This window comes from Phaenicophaeus curvirostris, chromosome 7 (assembly GCF_032191515.1).
Source record: "Phaenicophaeus curvirostris isolate KB17595 chromosome 7, BPBGC_Pcur_1.0, whole genome shotgun sequence".
Classification (NCBI taxonomy): domain Eukaryota; kingdom Metazoa; phylum Chordata; class Aves; order Cuculiformes; family Cuculidae; genus Phaenicophaeus; species Phaenicophaeus curvirostris.
This window is the reverse complement of record NC_091398.1, coordinates 33,607,733-33,625,230: the sequence shown is the minus strand read 5'-3', so window position 1 is coordinate 33,625,230 and position 17,498 is coordinate 33,607,733. Positions and strand designations below refer to the sequence as shown.

Below are 17,498 nucleotides of genomic sequence, written 5' to 3'. Positions count from 1 at the left end.
TATCCTCATTGATTAACAATAAAGCTGTGCAACTCAATAAGCTTTAGGAAGGAAGCTGTGTTGTTGTTTTTTTTCTGGTTATGCTGCTTACAAGAAAGATTGTAAGTTTATTCAGGTAAAAACATGGAAATATTTGAGGGTTTTTAGGTTTTATTTTAAGGTCCTACATCTATTAATTTTAAGTGATCCTTTTTCCCAAATCGATATCCCCAAGACTACTTAAAAGAAAGCAGCACTTAAATTGTAAGCACTTGCATTTCTGTGTCAAGGGATTAAAAGTATTTCTATATGAAATACATTTAGTGGAATATAATTTCACATTGTTATCTCTATTGTAATGGGAACTTGTGTTATATCTTTTGTTACATTCTGGTGTAACAGCCATTACAGAGGTAATTTTGTGGTTTTTATTTTTAAGATGAAACATCCACGTCAGACTCTGTATTTTGTTCAAAAATAGAGAACAACTCCTCAGAAAATGCCAGATGAGGTTACATGCCATAGATTGTGAAATTCAAAGCTATTTCCTGCTAGTACTTTAAGGATTTCTGTGCTTGGAGTGAATCAGTTCATCGTCAGTCAATACGTTGTGTTTGGAGAAGCAGTATGTATTTAGAAAGTAGACTAGAAAAAGAGAGAGAAAAATGCTTCAGCGACTTTGATTTATACTTGCTTTGCGTATTTGCTGGAGGTAGTTTTTCAGCATTTCTCTCTGGAATATCTTGTTTTCCAGTGGAAAGTGGGATTTAGCATAGAGGGATGCCGAAGGGTTGAAATGACTCATGCTCTGCTTTGACAGTCTCAGCCTGTCATCCCTCTCATGTCCAGTCTGCAGATTTAAGTTTTAGCCTTTTGTAATTTTTTGGATACCATTGCAAAATTTTAGTGTGATCACTTAATTGCACTTGCAACTTCTGTGGTACCTATTTTCAAAAAACCAGTCTGAGAGCAAGTTACATCTTTTCTTTTATGGGTCTCTTCAACAGAGCTTAAATGGAGCCAATCACAGAGCAGAAAGCTTAGGCTCTTAGTGCTAGGGCTTCCCTTCATTTGCATACCCTGAGTTTTCTTATTGTAGTGATTAAAAGCTCATGGTAAAGTGTGGTCTTCAGCATTTGGCAAGACTAGGCAAAAAGCATTAGGTTCTATACCTTGCTGTACATTTTTGTATGTGTGAAGTATAGTGGATTTTTCTGATATTACTCAATCACAGATTACATTTGGAAACATATATTACTTAAAGCTTGGTTTTGGCAACAGTGCAATTAAACAGTTTGTGTAGAAGGCACTTTAAATAATGAGAATACTGGCAATTGTATTATGCTTTGAGCAGCCATTTTCAGATTCATTAGAATTATGCTGTAAAATCCATATTAACATTATTGATGGTATTAGGTATAGAACACCATCTTCAAAAGTTGATATTTTTTTCAAACTACTGAAGTAGAAGAGCATATTTAGAAGATTAGATTCTTAAATCTCTTTCTGCATCTTCATTGTTGTCACGCGCCAATTAGCAGTTAGTTACAGGGAAACTCCATGATATCAAAAGCTTCTCATTGTAGGCTCTCCATGATATTTCCTGTTGAATGCCTCTATCTTCTTTTCACCCCACCTAGTATTTAGCTGGAGCTCAGTGGAAGCTCCTGCAGACCACGAAGCACTTGTGCGACATAACTCAGCCTTGTAAATGGCTGAAGTGGGATCTTCTGGGGAGCCCCTGGTAGTCCCAGGTTTCTTTTCATAGAGTCTTGCCACAGCAATTTAATTTGGAGGTAGTAACGGTAACTGTGACAGAGCAACACTGATGCTTGCCACCTATAGATAGAAAAAAGCACTTTTCTGTGAGGCAGTTAGGATTGTATAGAAGAATTGTTGTACTGGGTTTTGCCATTCCGTTGTGAGACGTTTACGTGTTGCTTGATCTCAGACTGTACCAGGAACACAGGCAACGCCTTGCTACTGCTGAACAAACCTAAATGGCATCTGGCTGGAGTTCATAGGACTTAAACATGTAACTACAGAAAATGTAAGTTTAGCATACTAGTAGTATGGAAGCATGATTTAACATTTGTTCTAAGCTACTGTTGTTTTTTTTATGAGTAATAAGGGAGCAGTTTGCAGTTGAACTACTGTACGGAAAGGAAGAGCTGTGTGGTTTTGGATGGAATACTTGGAGCCTCAGGCGGTTCTGTAAATGTTTTCTATTACAAATAAGTTTAATAGCGCACATTAAAAAAGATGTGTATTTAAACCTTTATGGTCCATACGACATTAGGTGGAATTACAGTAAATTGCTGCGTTTCATTTCTGTAATTATCTTATAAACTGCTAGTTGATATTGTCCTGAAGTTTATGTTCAGCACATTTTGACACCATTCATATTTTGGACAGCCTGTATAAGCTCATTTGATTGTTTTTTTAGGGTTATAAAATTGCATACATATTTAAAAAAAAAAGATACACCTATCAAAAAAGCATAAGAGTTGCACACCTTTGGACTACTGTGTGTACTATTGAGAGGGGAGGGATCGTGATCACCTCTCGTGCTGTGATTATGAGTATGTACGGAGCAATTTTCCTGTCACTAATAGTTCTAGAATTATATGATTATGAAACATGGTCTTTTCCTTTTATTTTATTTTTTTCCATTCCTGTAGGAACTTGGAAGTAACAGCCCTCCGCAGAGGAACTGGAAGGGAATTGCTATTGCGCTGCTGGTGATTCTAGTTGTTTGTTCACTCATCACTATGTCTGTCATACTTTTAACCCCAGGTAACCTACTTCTTTATTTTATATTACTGAAGGTGTATGATTCATAGTGCAGTCATTAAAATGACTTATAAATGTTAAAGCATCTCTTGCCCTCAAGCATTTTTAACTTGTGACTGCAATAAATTCGATGCCTGTAGGGACTCAGGGGTACTGGAGGCTTTGTGGAGCAGAAGGATTTGACTGTAGCACTAGGTCTTTATGATCATGTCAGCCTTGAGACAGATTCCAGGAATCCTCATTAGCTTGAGCGGGTGTGAACTGACTTTAAGATGTCGTCATTTGTGTCCTGGTATAATTTCAGATTCACCAATGAGCTAAGAAAATGCTGTAAGTCAGGGAAAACTAATACTGAGAATGAAACTTCTCAGTGAACCAGAAGCACACATCTTTCACTGTACATGCACTAGCTTCTTCGTCTTTTTGTCAGAAACAGAGAGGAGTAATTACTTAATGGTTCAGAAAAAAAAAGCGAGGAGGGCAAGTAAGACAAAAAAAAGCAATGGAATATAGAAAACAATTATGCTGGTTTTTGTTATTGCTGTTCTGCTTTGATCTAGGTTATTTTTCTGAAGATTTTCTTGTTACTGCAGGGGTAGCAACTGCTCAAGTATGTCTAGGAATGTAACAGAAGGAAACACTGCACAAGTTTTAAAGAAAAACTTATCTTTGAATTCTTTTTCATCAGATTTTAACTGACAAATGACCTGATTTGAATGCTTACATAGTATATATTAGTCTGCAAATGTTCTGCCATGCAAGCGCCCAGTTTGTGTAGACCAAAAGGTTAATTAAGTGCTTTTTAGTTAAGTAATGGTTCCAGACAATTTGGCCACTGGATGAAATCATCATCAGTATCTGAGTGGTTCTTGGCGTTAGCAAGTACAGTAGCAGAGAACTGCTCTTGAAAGAAAGGTGGTGAGGCCAAATGGAAAATGATCAAAAAGCTTTGCTTATCAAAGGGTATGAGACAGCTGAAGTGAGTATGTAGGAATACTATTCTACTTCATCTGTTTTGTATAAATGTCCACTACGTATATGTGGTGCTGACCGATTCATAAAATCATAGAGTGGTTTGGATTAAAAGGGATCATGAAGATCATCTAGTCCACCCCCTGCAGTGAGCAGGGACATCTTCAACTCCATCAGGCTGCTCAGAGCCCCATCCAACCTGATCTTGTATGTTTCCAGGGATGGGGCTTCTACTACCTCTCTGCGCAACCTGTGCCTGTGTTTCACCACCCTTAGCATGAAAAATTTCTTCCTAATCTCTAGTCTAAATTTCTCTTTTAGTTTAAAACCATTACCCCTTGTCCTGTTGCTAAAAAGTGATGGTTTGATTATATTCACTTTGAATATTTTGAGCAAAATAAAGGCAAAGTTGTGATGCTGTATTCTCAGTGTAAAATAGATTCTTCAGGGAATAATAAAGCCATTGAGGGCAAATGGTGGCATATCCTGGTACACTTTAAGACAGAAGACTCTTTTCAAGGAGAGGTAACTTTTTTTAAGGCTTGTAAAATCTCAAAAGTATTATGCTGGAAACAACGATAATAAACATATTTTCTGGCTGTTACAGCTATAGAGAATTATTAATGATGTAAAAATGTAAATTGAAGTCTTTGAGAGCACTTGTGGAAAAAAAAGAATAAACAGCCTAGTGAATTGTTATTTTTTTCATATGTTAAAAAATCTCACTGAATTACATAATCTCTGAGGCTGTTTCAAAATGCAGAGAGCTTGCTTGAAAATTTGATGTAGGCTGGGACCTACATTTCAGTTCAAATCGTGTGAGTGGAAACTAGTTCTGTCAGCTCAGATGCTCGAAGATATCCCATAGAGACTGTAGAGCTTGGTATAAATAAAAACCTTTTTCCCAAAATTATCTAAGTCTGTAAAACTGGGGTTTCTTACAGGTTAGAAATGCTTAACAAAGAAAGCTTTGTAGGTACATTGTAGGACAGCTGCTTTCTTTATTTTGCTCCTAATCAGTGGTGTTCCTCCTTCACTTTCATGATTAATTAATATGTTTTGGGAAGAAAATATTCTGATGCTCTACTGGTTTGCTGGCAGGTGCTAAGCACTATACCTGGAGTTATCTGGTCTTTGCTATATGTAAGATCACTGTGGGGTATCTGACACTGGAGAGGAGGAAGACCTTGGAGACTCTCTCAAAGGTCTGGCTATTGCACGCAACTAATTTCTAAGCTTTTACCAGTCTATTATAAATACTTGATTTTGCAAATAGTTCTGAATTAAGATGTTCAGTGTAATAGCGAGAAATTTTCCCTGTATTACCTTGGGATATTTCAGAGTGCATTGCTTTTCATTTCTAATACATTTTGGGCATCAGAGACTTCATTCCCTATTTGGTTCTGCCTGTACTGATGGGTGCTTTTAAGGTTTCCTGTAAATTCCCCTTAACACTGCGCACCATGCTCCTTCTTTTTATGGAGATAATTCCAAATGGTGATTGCTGAGAAGCCTGATAATTATATTGAGAGTTTTGTGGAGATAAAAGTGTGTTTACTGATATGCCAAATCCAGCAGAAACAATCTCTCTGACTGGAATTATTTAAGCATTGCTTTGTACACAATATATGAAACTCTTAGTCTGTGTACACTTTAGCAGTTGTCAAGCTTTGACTAACAGCTTTCATGCTTTTTTTTAGTAGAGGGATCAATGCTTCCATATGAGATAACAAGCTTTTAAAAGAAAATCTTCTATGTAAGAATATGCAGAAAGTTTCAAAGAGGCTTTAGCTTTTGCTAAAGGTACAAGTGGTATTGAAACTAAATGGAAATCCTTGATTTCTATTTTATTTTAAGAATTTTTTATTACATGGAATATTATATGACTATACGATACAAAGCAGGAACTGTGTTGAAATGAGATGTATTTTGTCCTACTGACATCTTCACTTGTTTTAAAATATGAAATACTGTGTTACAATTATGTTTGTGGTTTTAATTAACTGTACCAAGAATATTACTAATATTTTGGTCCCCTTTATATTGCTTTTCATCTGTGCTAACACTCAGTAACTTTATAAATTTATTAGTGTTCTCAGCAGAGAGATGGAAAAATGGAAGGCCAGACCATTTAGTAATGTAAGAGATTAGTGGTAGAGTCTCAACAGCTATTTGTGAATAACCGTGGACTAACGATTATTTAAAAAAAAACCTCCATCATGCACACCAAGTACAAATTTCTACCTTGGAGTAGGTGGCTGGCAGGCAAGTATCCCTGTTGGTTTTCTTCAGAATTAGATAAGTGCACTGATAAGGAAAGTGCATGGAGATATCAAAGAATGAGGTTACTCCTGTTAAGGTAAGGGACTGATAGCAGAAAAACTTGAGAGCGTAGAAAAACTTGGGAGTTTCAGAAAAGGAGTCCCTCTGTGGGCAATTTAATTATGATTTCTCTGTGTGATGTTTGGAGATGACTACTGAAGAAATATTGAAGAGAGAATAAAGGAAGAAAATACCCTGGGAGTAATCTTACAACTTCCTTATGAATCAATGGCTAGTGCAGAGACCGAAATAATTGTTTATGAGATGCCAGGATAGAATAAAAACAGAACAAAAAAGAAACATGTATTATGTTTATACTGACAAACTACAAGCTACATGATTCTCATGAATAGAGAACAAACTAAAAAATGTTATTGCTGAAGTGGAGATCCATTACCACTAGATTCAGTTTTCTGTCTAATGCTGGTGTCTGGTAACAAAATTGGCAAACAAGTTTTCATATCTGACTACTTTCTGACAAGTTGCTTTTCCTTTTTCATGTAAACTGAATATGAACTGTGTGAATTTCTGGTTATTGGTAAACCTGGTAGCATGCATACAGTTTACTAGTGGCATTTCTGCACTTTCAAGACATCATTTAACATCAAGCCTTTATCAAGCCTCTTAAAACTTTCTTTTCCACAGAAAAGTCAGTAAAGATTTTGAATTAGTAGTATACTGAAATGTATCATTACTGGTTTTATTTGCTGAGTTACAAAATAAATTTTATGGGATGTTTAGACTATTTGTATGCTGCAAAAATAATATTCTATAATCTCATGAAATGTAAGGAGGCTATTAATATCTCCTTTTGCGGTCTTCTAATTTAGTAAGCACAAACAAGTTTGTCATTTTGAATAAATACATACCAGTTATTGAACTGTTGTTAGTTTGATGTATAGTTAAAAAGTCGCCATTTCGTTTTTAACATTTGATTTTATTAGTATCTGCTGTAATCTGTGTTCATTTTCTACACATCATATATATAATTTCAGACTGAAATATAGAAATCTGTGGGAGATAGTGTGAGGACATTGGAAATATGATTCATTCAAGGAATTATTCAATAAAATTTAAAATGGAAGCGAAAAGGAGACAGTAGGCTATTTGTTAATGTAGTAATAAAAATAAAGTAGAAAAAAGCAGCCTTAAAAATATAAGATATACTTTGTGAAGTACATACTAATTTGTACTTGTGCTAAAGAGAAGTTGACCCAGTATAGTGTTTTGAGAGTTCACATGATGTGTTATTCATCTTGCTATATATAAACTAGGGATGTTGGAAAGTTAAATTACTATTTTAGTTTCTTTTGATGTCCAATAAACATTTTTCTCAATAATTAACTGACATGAGAGATTGACTGAGTGGAAAGCTAGTGTCAAGGGTTAGAAATGAGGCACTGTTTTGGTAATGATTTAACATTAGAAAAAGATTACTTTTCAAATATCTATTAAAGTTGCTTGAAGATGACTTTTTTTTTTTCAACTTCGAAATGCTAACAGCAATTCAAAAAGTTATTTTAAAATCCAATTTATATTGAGATTACTTGGCAGGTGTGTGAATTAGATAGAAGACAGAGAGTAGAAGCAGTGTACCTTTCTTCTCTGGTAGGATTTCTGTGCATGTTTGGTGTATTGTTTTAGTGACTTTTATTAAAGTAGCTAATAACATTAAAAAAACCCAAACTGTCTTGGGTAAGATAATTTTTGGCAGCATAACAGCTTGCATGTGCTTTATTGGTAGTTGGCAAACTGGCAGGATGTAAGGGGTCACAATAAATAGAAGCAGAATCAAGAAAGGTTCGAAAGGGAATCCTTTTGGGATCACAAACAGCATCAGGATGATGGTGTGTTGAATCAAAATAGCTGATGGAAAAGAGCTTGTTGAGGGTACTCAGCGAGTGTGTGGAGAAAGGTGAAAATGGGCATGTGAAGAGATGAGTATTTGATACTGTTAAGATAGAAGTACTGTTCAGAAGACAGCGAATGCATTTGTGGAACTGAGCAGAGCACATATAACGTGCTTACTTTGAAGATAAAAACTCAGTGTGTGGCAGGAGCAAGAGCTAACAAGGTCCCATGATGTGTAAACAGAGGGATTAGGTATAAATCAAGGGAGATAATGTTACTCTGCTGTAAAGCTCTAGTAAGACTGCGAGTGGAATATTGTGTCCCATGCTGGACTTCGAGACAGAAAAAATCCCCCAAACAGGATATTTTGATACTTGGAAGGTAGGAAGAGGGCAAAAAGCTTATTTAAGGATTAAAGCGTTTGTCTTATGAGAGCGGATTTAAACAACTCTGCATGCTTAGCCTTATAAGATGTCAAGTGCAAGACTTGATTACGGTGAGTAAGTGCTTACCAGGGCCCTGCTGAGAGCTGGGAGGGAGGCACGAGAAAAATGCAGCAGCACTGTGGAATGAGCAGCTCTGATGGCCTTGTGTCTATCATAAATGCATGATGAGTGTCAAACAGGAGTTTCTCTTCAGTACAGCGAGGATGCATCTTATTAATACTGAAGAATGGCTGCAGTGGGCAGTGCTGGCATTTAAAGGCAAAAAAAAAAAAAAAATCATATTTTTGTTGCTTCCAGTAAGCTTTCAGCTGGGACTCTAATTGAGGAATTTGGCTTTATGGAGTCCAGTAACGAAACTATGATGAACTTTATTCACTGCAAAGTGGTCACATTTTAATCTGAAATGAATTAGAGGACATGACCTTTACAAAGCAGATTTCTTTGTTAAAAATGTGTTGATAACATACAGGATCGACATAAAGACAAGAAGATTGCTCCTTGACTGCTGTAGTTCTAGATACGCTTTTGCTATCAATCTGTCACCAGCAGTGCTGTTCAATATCAGCAATCTGTAAGGACAAAATCTGACTAACAAAAAGATCCTTTCATAGAGAAGGTATATGCCTGATACATTGAAAGGAAAAACTCATGGAACAGAGAAATACGGCAGTAACCTATGGCAAAACTGCCCAGTAATGATGAAATGATTGTAAGACCTGACTGGGCATCTGTCTGGTTGATTGCGTAGGAAGTGCATATGTGTGTTATTTTTGCTAGTGTGCATGCAATGTATAATGCAGCTTTTGGCACCTGCTATTTTCCTAAATAGCCTCAGGCAGTTAGGGGAAGTGCTTGGCTGCTACCAGTCAATATTTACTGGCAACAACCCAGCAAAACTTTTGATTTTATAGTATCTGATTTCACATGTTAGTGTGACAGTGCACTATTGAATCTCTACTACTTATTATTTATGTAACATAAAGCACAAGAAAAGTAGAATTTATTGAAGCTAACTGTTGGCTAATGTTCAGAAGGACAGTATTCCTGGGATCTGTCATGTTTGAGAAAACCACAAGTCTGTTAGCCAAACGTGATGTTGTGCTTATCACTAGAGAGCAAGCAGAGATTATAAAATCTGCATGTCGTTTTGGGTTGGGTTGTTTTTTTTTTTACATTTTAATTTGTGCAATAGGAGAAATCCATTCCAAATTTATTTTCAGAAGTATTTTACTTAGTTTCTGTCTGAAGAAGGTGATCAGTATGGCCTACATCCTTTGCCTGTCAGGGAATTTTTGTATTGATTTGTAATCAGACTTCTCTTGTGGCGTAGGAATGTGAGAACGAGCTTTGCCACTACAGTCCCAGTATAATAAATAGCCAAGCTCTACACCCTTCAGTTGTTCTGTCCGTATAGTACCAATGCTTTGTTTTCTGAAGCTTTACTGATGAAAAATGAAATGTTTTCTTGTAGTGAAAGAAAATAAGATCAATCTATTGTTATTGATTTCAACAGGACCTTTGAACTATGTATTCTGGTTCTGTAATGCCGATGTTTTGCAAAGGACATTGAATATGTTGTTTTTAATATAACCTGTTATGTTTATTTTAGATGAACTCGCAAATTCGTCAGAAACCAGATTGTCCTTGGAAGATCTCTTTAGGAAAGAGTTCGTAGTTCATAATCCAGAAGCCAAATGGATTAATGGTAAGTGTATAATCTGTCACGTAATTTGAAACTAGGTAGTAGTTTTGAATATCAAATGATATTACTATGCAGGCCCTGAGAAGGAATCAGTTAAAATTTCAAAGTCTCCTGAAATTGGCCAATGTCCTGGTTTTCCTTGCAGTTTTGAATCATGTCTTTTTCATTAATTTTTGAAGGGGCTTTCTAATTCTTAAAGCTCTGTCTAGCAGAAACCCACTAAATTTTTCACTGACTCAGTTGGAGGCAGTGATGTAGAATTGTTTTTCAGGAACTGGATCTTGTTTATGGATTCAGAAAAATATCAGTTCAGAAAATTAAATTGTTCAATTATTAAATGAACTTTAGAATTTGAGCACTGGTTCTGACTCTTCACACCTGGAACGGATTCTTAAATATTCCAGTGTACTTGTATGGCTCTTTCGTGGTGTTCAAAATCCATCTTAAGAAACTCATACAACAGAAAATAATTTTTTAAGTATAATGCAAAACATGGAGGTTGTAAGCAATGTAGTCTAAAAGCTATGAGACTGTACAGCTATGAACTTACCTATTGAAAATGATAATAGAGACTATTTAATGAAGAGAGGCTCTGTGTTTTAGCAGTGCAATTGTACTATGTCCAGTCTTTCTGCAGTGATGTTTTTTCTTGGCCAGTATAAGAACACCTAAGCTTGCAGTTAGGTGATTTTCTGTGTTTATTTGCCAAAGAAGCAACAAAGTCCAGTGGTACAAAAAAGGAGAAAGGATGAATGTCTTTCTTATTGAAGTATGTCTGTGTATGGGAATTGAGGAAGAAGTTGGGCTAATAAAGTGTTTTACTAATTGTTTAGTATTTCTGATAAACACATAAAAATTGTATATAGGGTGTTTTTTTGCATTTTCTTTGAAAATTCTCAGTATAGTCAATTAAATAAAAATGTTAGATAATAAACAAAATGAAGAACAGTCTTGCAAAGCAGCATTTCTGTTTCTTCTATTTTTATTTTTAAGACTTAGGATAAGATTATATTTTCTTTCATGGTGTGGTAACATTGCAGTGGTGGCATTATATGCATAGAGGAGGAAATGCGTAACTTAATGCTCAGCATTCATTACTGTGGAGCTGGAGTGGGGGGCAACGTTTGGCAATTTCTTTGGATATTGGCAAGGTAAGCGCTTTTGGCCTCTGCGCAGGAAGATTTTAATGGAAAATAAGTAGCTGCTTTCTATTACTTTTTCTGCTCTTGGGATAGAATAATTTGTATCCATCTGAAAGTTTTATAATCTTGACCTCCTGGGAAGGGTTTGGAACAGTTTGGAAAGGTGATTCCTGATGTAAGCAGTTTCTGCAGGGTCTAGAGCATATTTTGTAGAAAAAAATCTGATTTGAGGATTTCAAGTGCTAATGAATCACTGTGTTTTTAGGTAAGATCTAGTATTTAACTATCATTTAATGAAACTTTTTGTATTGATGTTTGAATTTCTGAAGAACTATCTTTCAAACACAATGTTATTTCTTCCTTGTTTGCAAGTTCCCCTGCTACAAAAATCATCGCCATCTAGTCTACTCTTTAATAAGGAAAGTTCTTGCATACTGAAGTTCTTACACTCCATTTCCGTTTCTGCCTTAAACTGAGTCCAGAATTTTATGTGCTTGCCACCAGAGTTAGTAGTTTTTCAAATGTTTAAAACTGCAGAAGAAATGTTTATCTGAGATATTCAACTGTTGAATGGGTGAAAAATTTGAGCTAGTTTTAAAAGTGACAAAACATATTCACATTTGATGTGGTTTGAAGATGTACCTATGTAGGTGTCTCTCAGAATTCTTTCTCCCTTCTCCTTTTTCTTCCATTTTTTTTGTTTTAGTTCAAAGGCAATTTTTTTTAAACCTGACTTGGATTGTTGTCTTCTTTTTTTGTAAGAATTTACAAAGGAAAGAGAAAGAAAGTATGGATGATGGCTAGTATTTTTCTTGGAAATGCTAGCTTAATAGTTTACTAGGCTTTTTCAATTATAAATCTGATCACTTCAACAGTATTTTAAAGGACATAGTGGGGAGCATACACAACCACCAATCAGTTCAGTGTTATCTGAAGGACTCTGATTTCAGAAAACCTTCCAGTTGCTTGGCACAATTTTGAAGATGTTAAATGAGAGTACGTCTTTCCGTAGCATTATTGATCTTCAGGTTTTCTAATAGGAAGTGAGAATTTAAAATGCTGTCAGTGTAAAAGTACCTAAATTTTACAGCACATTGCTACTTATAAGGACTTTGCATTAGATGACAAAATGGTTTGGTTTACTGAAGTCTAGATACAAAACTGCAATGTAGTTTAAAATATCAAGAGTAATTATATTTAAGAAAGCACTGTTGAACTTCCCCTAGGTGTTCCCTTGCCAAGAAACTTGTTAAGAGGCTTAATGTATCTTATATTGCTTCTGTCTTGGATTCCAACCATTTTGTGAGCAATCTCTGCTTTAGCTTGGGCACAGCATTTCATTTCATAACCACAGTTTGCTTTAGAATCATGTCTTCTGGGTGCTAGCACAATAGATTTAATGGAAGGTCATGATACATGACATAGGGCGTAGTTCTGAAGTAGCAGTATTGGTGACAACAGCTGTATCATTGCTGTTTTGTTCATAAACCAATGTATGAATCATTGCTTATCTGCCAATATCAGCAGTCTGCAGCTGAATCTTTACATAAATCTCTACATAAAGCATTTTTTCAGGATATTTTCATTTCTGTTAAGTTACTTAGAAATACGTATGTTGGCCTGTGAGAAATACTGAAGGATCAAAAGGTTTGCGGTCTAACCCCTACATCTTTCATGGTGTACTTACATCTCTTATTATCAGAGAATCCAGCTGTTAATGACAATGAAGCTCAGAATCTTTGCCTTTATTCTTTCTGTGAATATGGGAGTTGCTTGCATTTTTGCTGTTCAGGTAATCTTTGCCAACATTTCCTATATGTGATAGAGTATGTTGACTCCTTGCTTGTATATACTCAGCACAGTCGTGGTATTTTTCATGTAGCTGAATGAAACATGTCAGAAAAAGACCTGAAGTCTCAATAACAGCTAGCTTCCTGGTGCTGTGGAACCCTGCCTTGTGCTATGCAGCTCAGCAAAACACCTCAGTATGTGTTTATGTGCTTTATGGAGCCAGGAGGGATGTAGGCATCTGCTTGCAGTAAAACATCTGTAAGGTGCTTGGCTGAACCTGCAAGATGATAAAATAAATATTTCTCTGTTTTGGTCTTGCCTCTGGAGCAGCTGTCTGTTCCTGTATTCAGTAACCTTCCAGCACGATGTCACAGGAAGGGTGTAGGGTAACATGTATGGCTGGGCAGCATCACGTTTCTCTAGGCAAACACAGTCCTGCTGGTGCAAGAGGATAGGTTTTGGTGTAGTGAGGGACGGTACTGCGGAGGTGGCGGGTACCAGGGCAGAGGTAAGGGTTTTTATTGGCACTTTAGGGAGGGAAGTGATCTTTCAGATGGCAAGACATCATAGGGAATATTCCCTCCTCCTGCAGGATGCCATACGTTATCCAAAACAGACTCATCTCGCAAGCAGCAGCCCTCTCTGTCTTTGGGAGGAAGAAAGAGAATACGGAAGTCTTGGGGAGCCAGAAGCAATGAGGGAAAGGAAGATTTTGACCCTTTTGGCAAAGGAAAGGACCTGAAGCAGTTGAGGTGGCAACTTGTGTTTCAAGAAGGGTTTCCTGCCTCATATAGAAGCTGCATTTTCTCCACATACCATCCTTCTCCGTGCCTTAGGCATCATAAGTTGTTTAGCCTGGAGAAGAGGAGGCTGAGGGGAGACCTCATTGCTCTCTACAACTACCTGAAAGGAGGTTGTGGAGAGAAGGGAGCTGGCCTCTTCTCCCAAGTGACAGGGGACAGGACAAGGGGCAATTGCCTCAGGCTCTGCCAGGGGAGGTTCAGATTAGATATCAGAAAGAAATTTTTCACAGAAAGGGTCATTGGGCACTGGAACAGGCTGCCCAGGGAGGTGGTTGATTCACCTTCCCTGGAGGTGTTTAAGGCACGGGTGGATGAGGTGCTGAGGGACATGGTTTAGTGTTTGATAGGAATGGTTGGACTCGATGATCCGGTGGGTCTTTTCCAACCTGGTGATTCTATGATTCTATGATAAACTCCTGTGCCTTGTCAGACAGGAGCAGGTAATTCACACTGTGTGCAGGCAACTGCCAGGGCAGGCTGCCACCCTTGCTGGCTTCTGCTGGAGATGGGAGGATGCTGCCCTGTCCAGTCCCCCTCCAGAGTAACGGCACCTCCTCACTAACACAGGGCTCTGTGCTTGCGTGGAGGAGGGGCAGATGCAGGGAGGTTGTTGGTGCTGTTCTGCAGATGATACAGAAAACCCTGCAGTAGGTAGGTTTGTCCCTTGATGTCAGACTGGCAAGCATGGTTCTTTTCCTTGGCTAATCAGGATGAACATAAATTCACCACTTTGATGAGAGATTTCTGGAGAAAACATAAATTTGTACCTCTTTGTTTTGTTGTAAACATGTATATATGGAATGTGGTTTATCGGTTTGTTCAGCGTAAATACCCCAGATTGTGCTGGCAATCTCAGTAGGTATAACTTGTTTGGATTTCTAAAGCAGAATTTTTCATGCCCGTGTGTTTTGAATGTTTTGAAGGCAAAAGACCCTTCAACGCTTTTTTTTTTTTTCCTTTTATAGTTTCAATGTGTTTCTGTGTAGGTGATAATAAGCCAATCTATCCCAAGTCAGAAATATTTTCACTCTGCCTTGAGAAGAATGTCAAGGCAATAGATGCCTCATTTTGTTTTAACTCAAGCTCTTCTATTCACTTGTTTTATTTTTGGTTTTGTATTGTTTCTACATTTCCTGTTTTAGCTTCAGCAAAGTCCGGGTTTTCATTCTCTGAGTAATATTTACTAGTTCTGATATGGGCATCTTTATTTAGTTTCACAGAGCAATTTTATCAGCATGCGGAAAAGGAGTGGGTGATGCCTACTACTTTGAAACATCAGTGAAACCAAAGGACTGGCTTATGGGGGAAATCCCTTTCCCCCCTTCACATTTTATTTAACAAACAATTATTGTGTTTTGTAGGGTCTCTCTTTAAGATAAAAAAGGAAATATTAAACCACTTTTTGCTTTAGGTTTGAACGGCCACTGCACTGCAATATTTTGTAGGCTGTGTGTTAAAGTGAGCATGGGAAGATAGTACCTGGCTAAAGAAGTATTATTGCTTCTCATCACATTTGGTCTCCTTAAAAAGAAAATGAGACAGTAGCTTCCCATAAATTTATTTGTGGTTGTCCCTTGCACCTTTCTCTTGCTGTATACTGCCTTTATCACCTGGGGAGTAAAATGTGTTGGCAATGGTCTTGAGCTGGTGCTTTCCTTAGGTCTCTGTTGGCTCCTGTCTGTGGTAAAAAAATTAAATAAAAAATTAGTCTGAGAAACCTGGCAATGAAGGTGGTTGAAATTGCTTTAAACATTGTGGATAATAAAATGAAAGTGGTTTGGGAAGCACAGAACACAGATTCCACAGTACCACCTGTGCCAATTTTCTGCAGAAAACAGGGGTTTAAAACATTTGCCACTTTTAAAAGGAAGCTTTTCTTGTGCAGGAGGAAAATACAAACTTCATTTATCAGAGCTGAGCCTGCTGTGATTTTGCCAAGGGATATGGGTCAAGCGTAAGAAATCAGTCCATCACAAAGCACTAAGAGAAGACAGATTCTGTTCCTGAAAGTTGCTCCTGAGTTGGAATCAATAAGCAGACAAATATCTCTTTAGAATTGCATGTCTATGTAATTTGGTATTACTCTTGTAATTTACAATGGATATAATTAAGAACGAAGTCCTATTCCCACCCCTCTCCTCAAATGAGACGAGTCAGAATTGGCCAGGCTGGAATGCAGCCATTGTGCACCAGTGCAGTTCTGGTGAAGCAGGAGCTGTGTTTGGCATTCAGACGTTCAGATGTGATGCGTTAATGCTCTGTCATAGAATCAAAGAATCACCAGGTTGTAAGAGACCCACCAAATCATCGAGTCCAACCATTCCTATCAAACACAATGGACTTGGGCAGAAGTGGAGAGGTACGTACAGTGGGTGCTCTTGCCAACTGCATCTGGCTTTCATTATTTGTCTGAATCTATCTGCACAGAGCCTGGAAGCCCAGCCAGGGAGTTGTTCTATTGCCTGTGGTTCAGTGTGAAGGGTTTATTTTGAAAGGCAGCAAAGGGTGATTGGACTTTGATTCCCCATGCAGGGGAAAGCAGCCCATAGAAAAGCAAATAAAAAAATCCTAGATAGCGCTCCAGATTTTTTCTGAAACTCTTCTTTCATAAAACCTAGCAGTGGTGTGAATTACACACCCAGTTTTTGCCAAGTTTGAAGGCTGAGTTTTGGAAAAAAACCCCAGAACATTTGAAAAGATACCTAGAGTATCTCTCAAACTGCCAACAAGGAGAGTGTTTTGATAGGTACTGTTACACTGATTTATTAAAATAGATTATTTTAAAAAAGGAGCTTAAACAATGTCAGTGTAAAATGGACAGCATGATTCAATTCTCTTGTTAGGGAATTGAGTGGAGGAGTTTGGGGCTGTATTTGTGCTAGTGCTGGAGACTTTCCTACAAGCGAACTATAGATGGGTTGGTTAATCAGGCAAGGGTTGTGAAAGTATTCAGCCGTGGAATTGTGGCTTATTTTGGTTTAGGAAGAATTTTGATTTTCTTGCTTGTTTTTTTTTTTTTTTTTCTGCGGGAGGAAAGGGGGGATGAGTGTGTGTGTGTGTTGTTTTGGATTTTTTAAATTTAGGTGCAGCTATATTTTCTCTGCTCTTCTCTTGCTTGAAGATGAATTTATTATTAAACATTGCACTTGAAGAATATATGAAAAGCAGAAGATAATGTAAGTTGCATGAAGCTAAAAGGTAGGAAAGTCCAGGGATCTGTGGCAATTTACAGCAGACGGCAAGATCAACTAAATGCTTACAACAAGTTATTAGCAATTCCTTGTACTGAGTATTATTACATGTGTTGTAACATATGACAATAACCAAATCCTCAGTTTCATAAGAAGTTACACTCAAAGGAAATATGGAGAAGGAATCTGGTCTGATTCTACTGAAACTAATATGAAAAACTCCAATTCACTTATGCTGTTTAACATTGATTTCATAGGCAATAAAAAGGCTCTGGGTGAGGTGTCCCTCATGTGCATCCATCTTTTCCTAGTATGGTAACCTGAATGGTATTTTTCACAGAAAGGGTCATTGGGCACTGGAACAGGCTGCCCAGGATGGTGGTTGAGTCACCTTCCCTGGAGGTGTTTAAGGCACGGGTGGACGAGGTGCTAAGGGGCATGGTTTAGTGTTTGATAGGAATGGTTGGACTCGATGATCCAATGGGTCTCTTCCAACCTGGTTATTC

General features: G+C 37.4%; 1 protein-coding gene across 4 annotated transcripts in view; it reads left to right on the top strand.

Moving 5' to 3' along the window:
• DPP10 (dipeptidyl peptidase like 10) overlaps nucleotides 1-17,498 on the top strand; it is a 486,525-nt gene that overhangs the window by 277,455 nt on the left and 191,572 nt on the right. For all 4 annotated transcript variants that reach the window (XM_069861516.1, XM_069861518.1, XM_069861517.1 and 1 more), the window contains exons 2-3: nucleotides 2,661-2,775; nucleotides 9,973-10,068. In XM_069861516.1, the coding sequence (XP_069717617.1) occupies nucleotides 2,661-2,775; nucleotides 9,973-10,068 (211 nt within the window). The remainder of the gene's footprint in view (nucleotides 1-2,660; nucleotides 2,776-9,972; nucleotides 10,069-17,498) is intronic.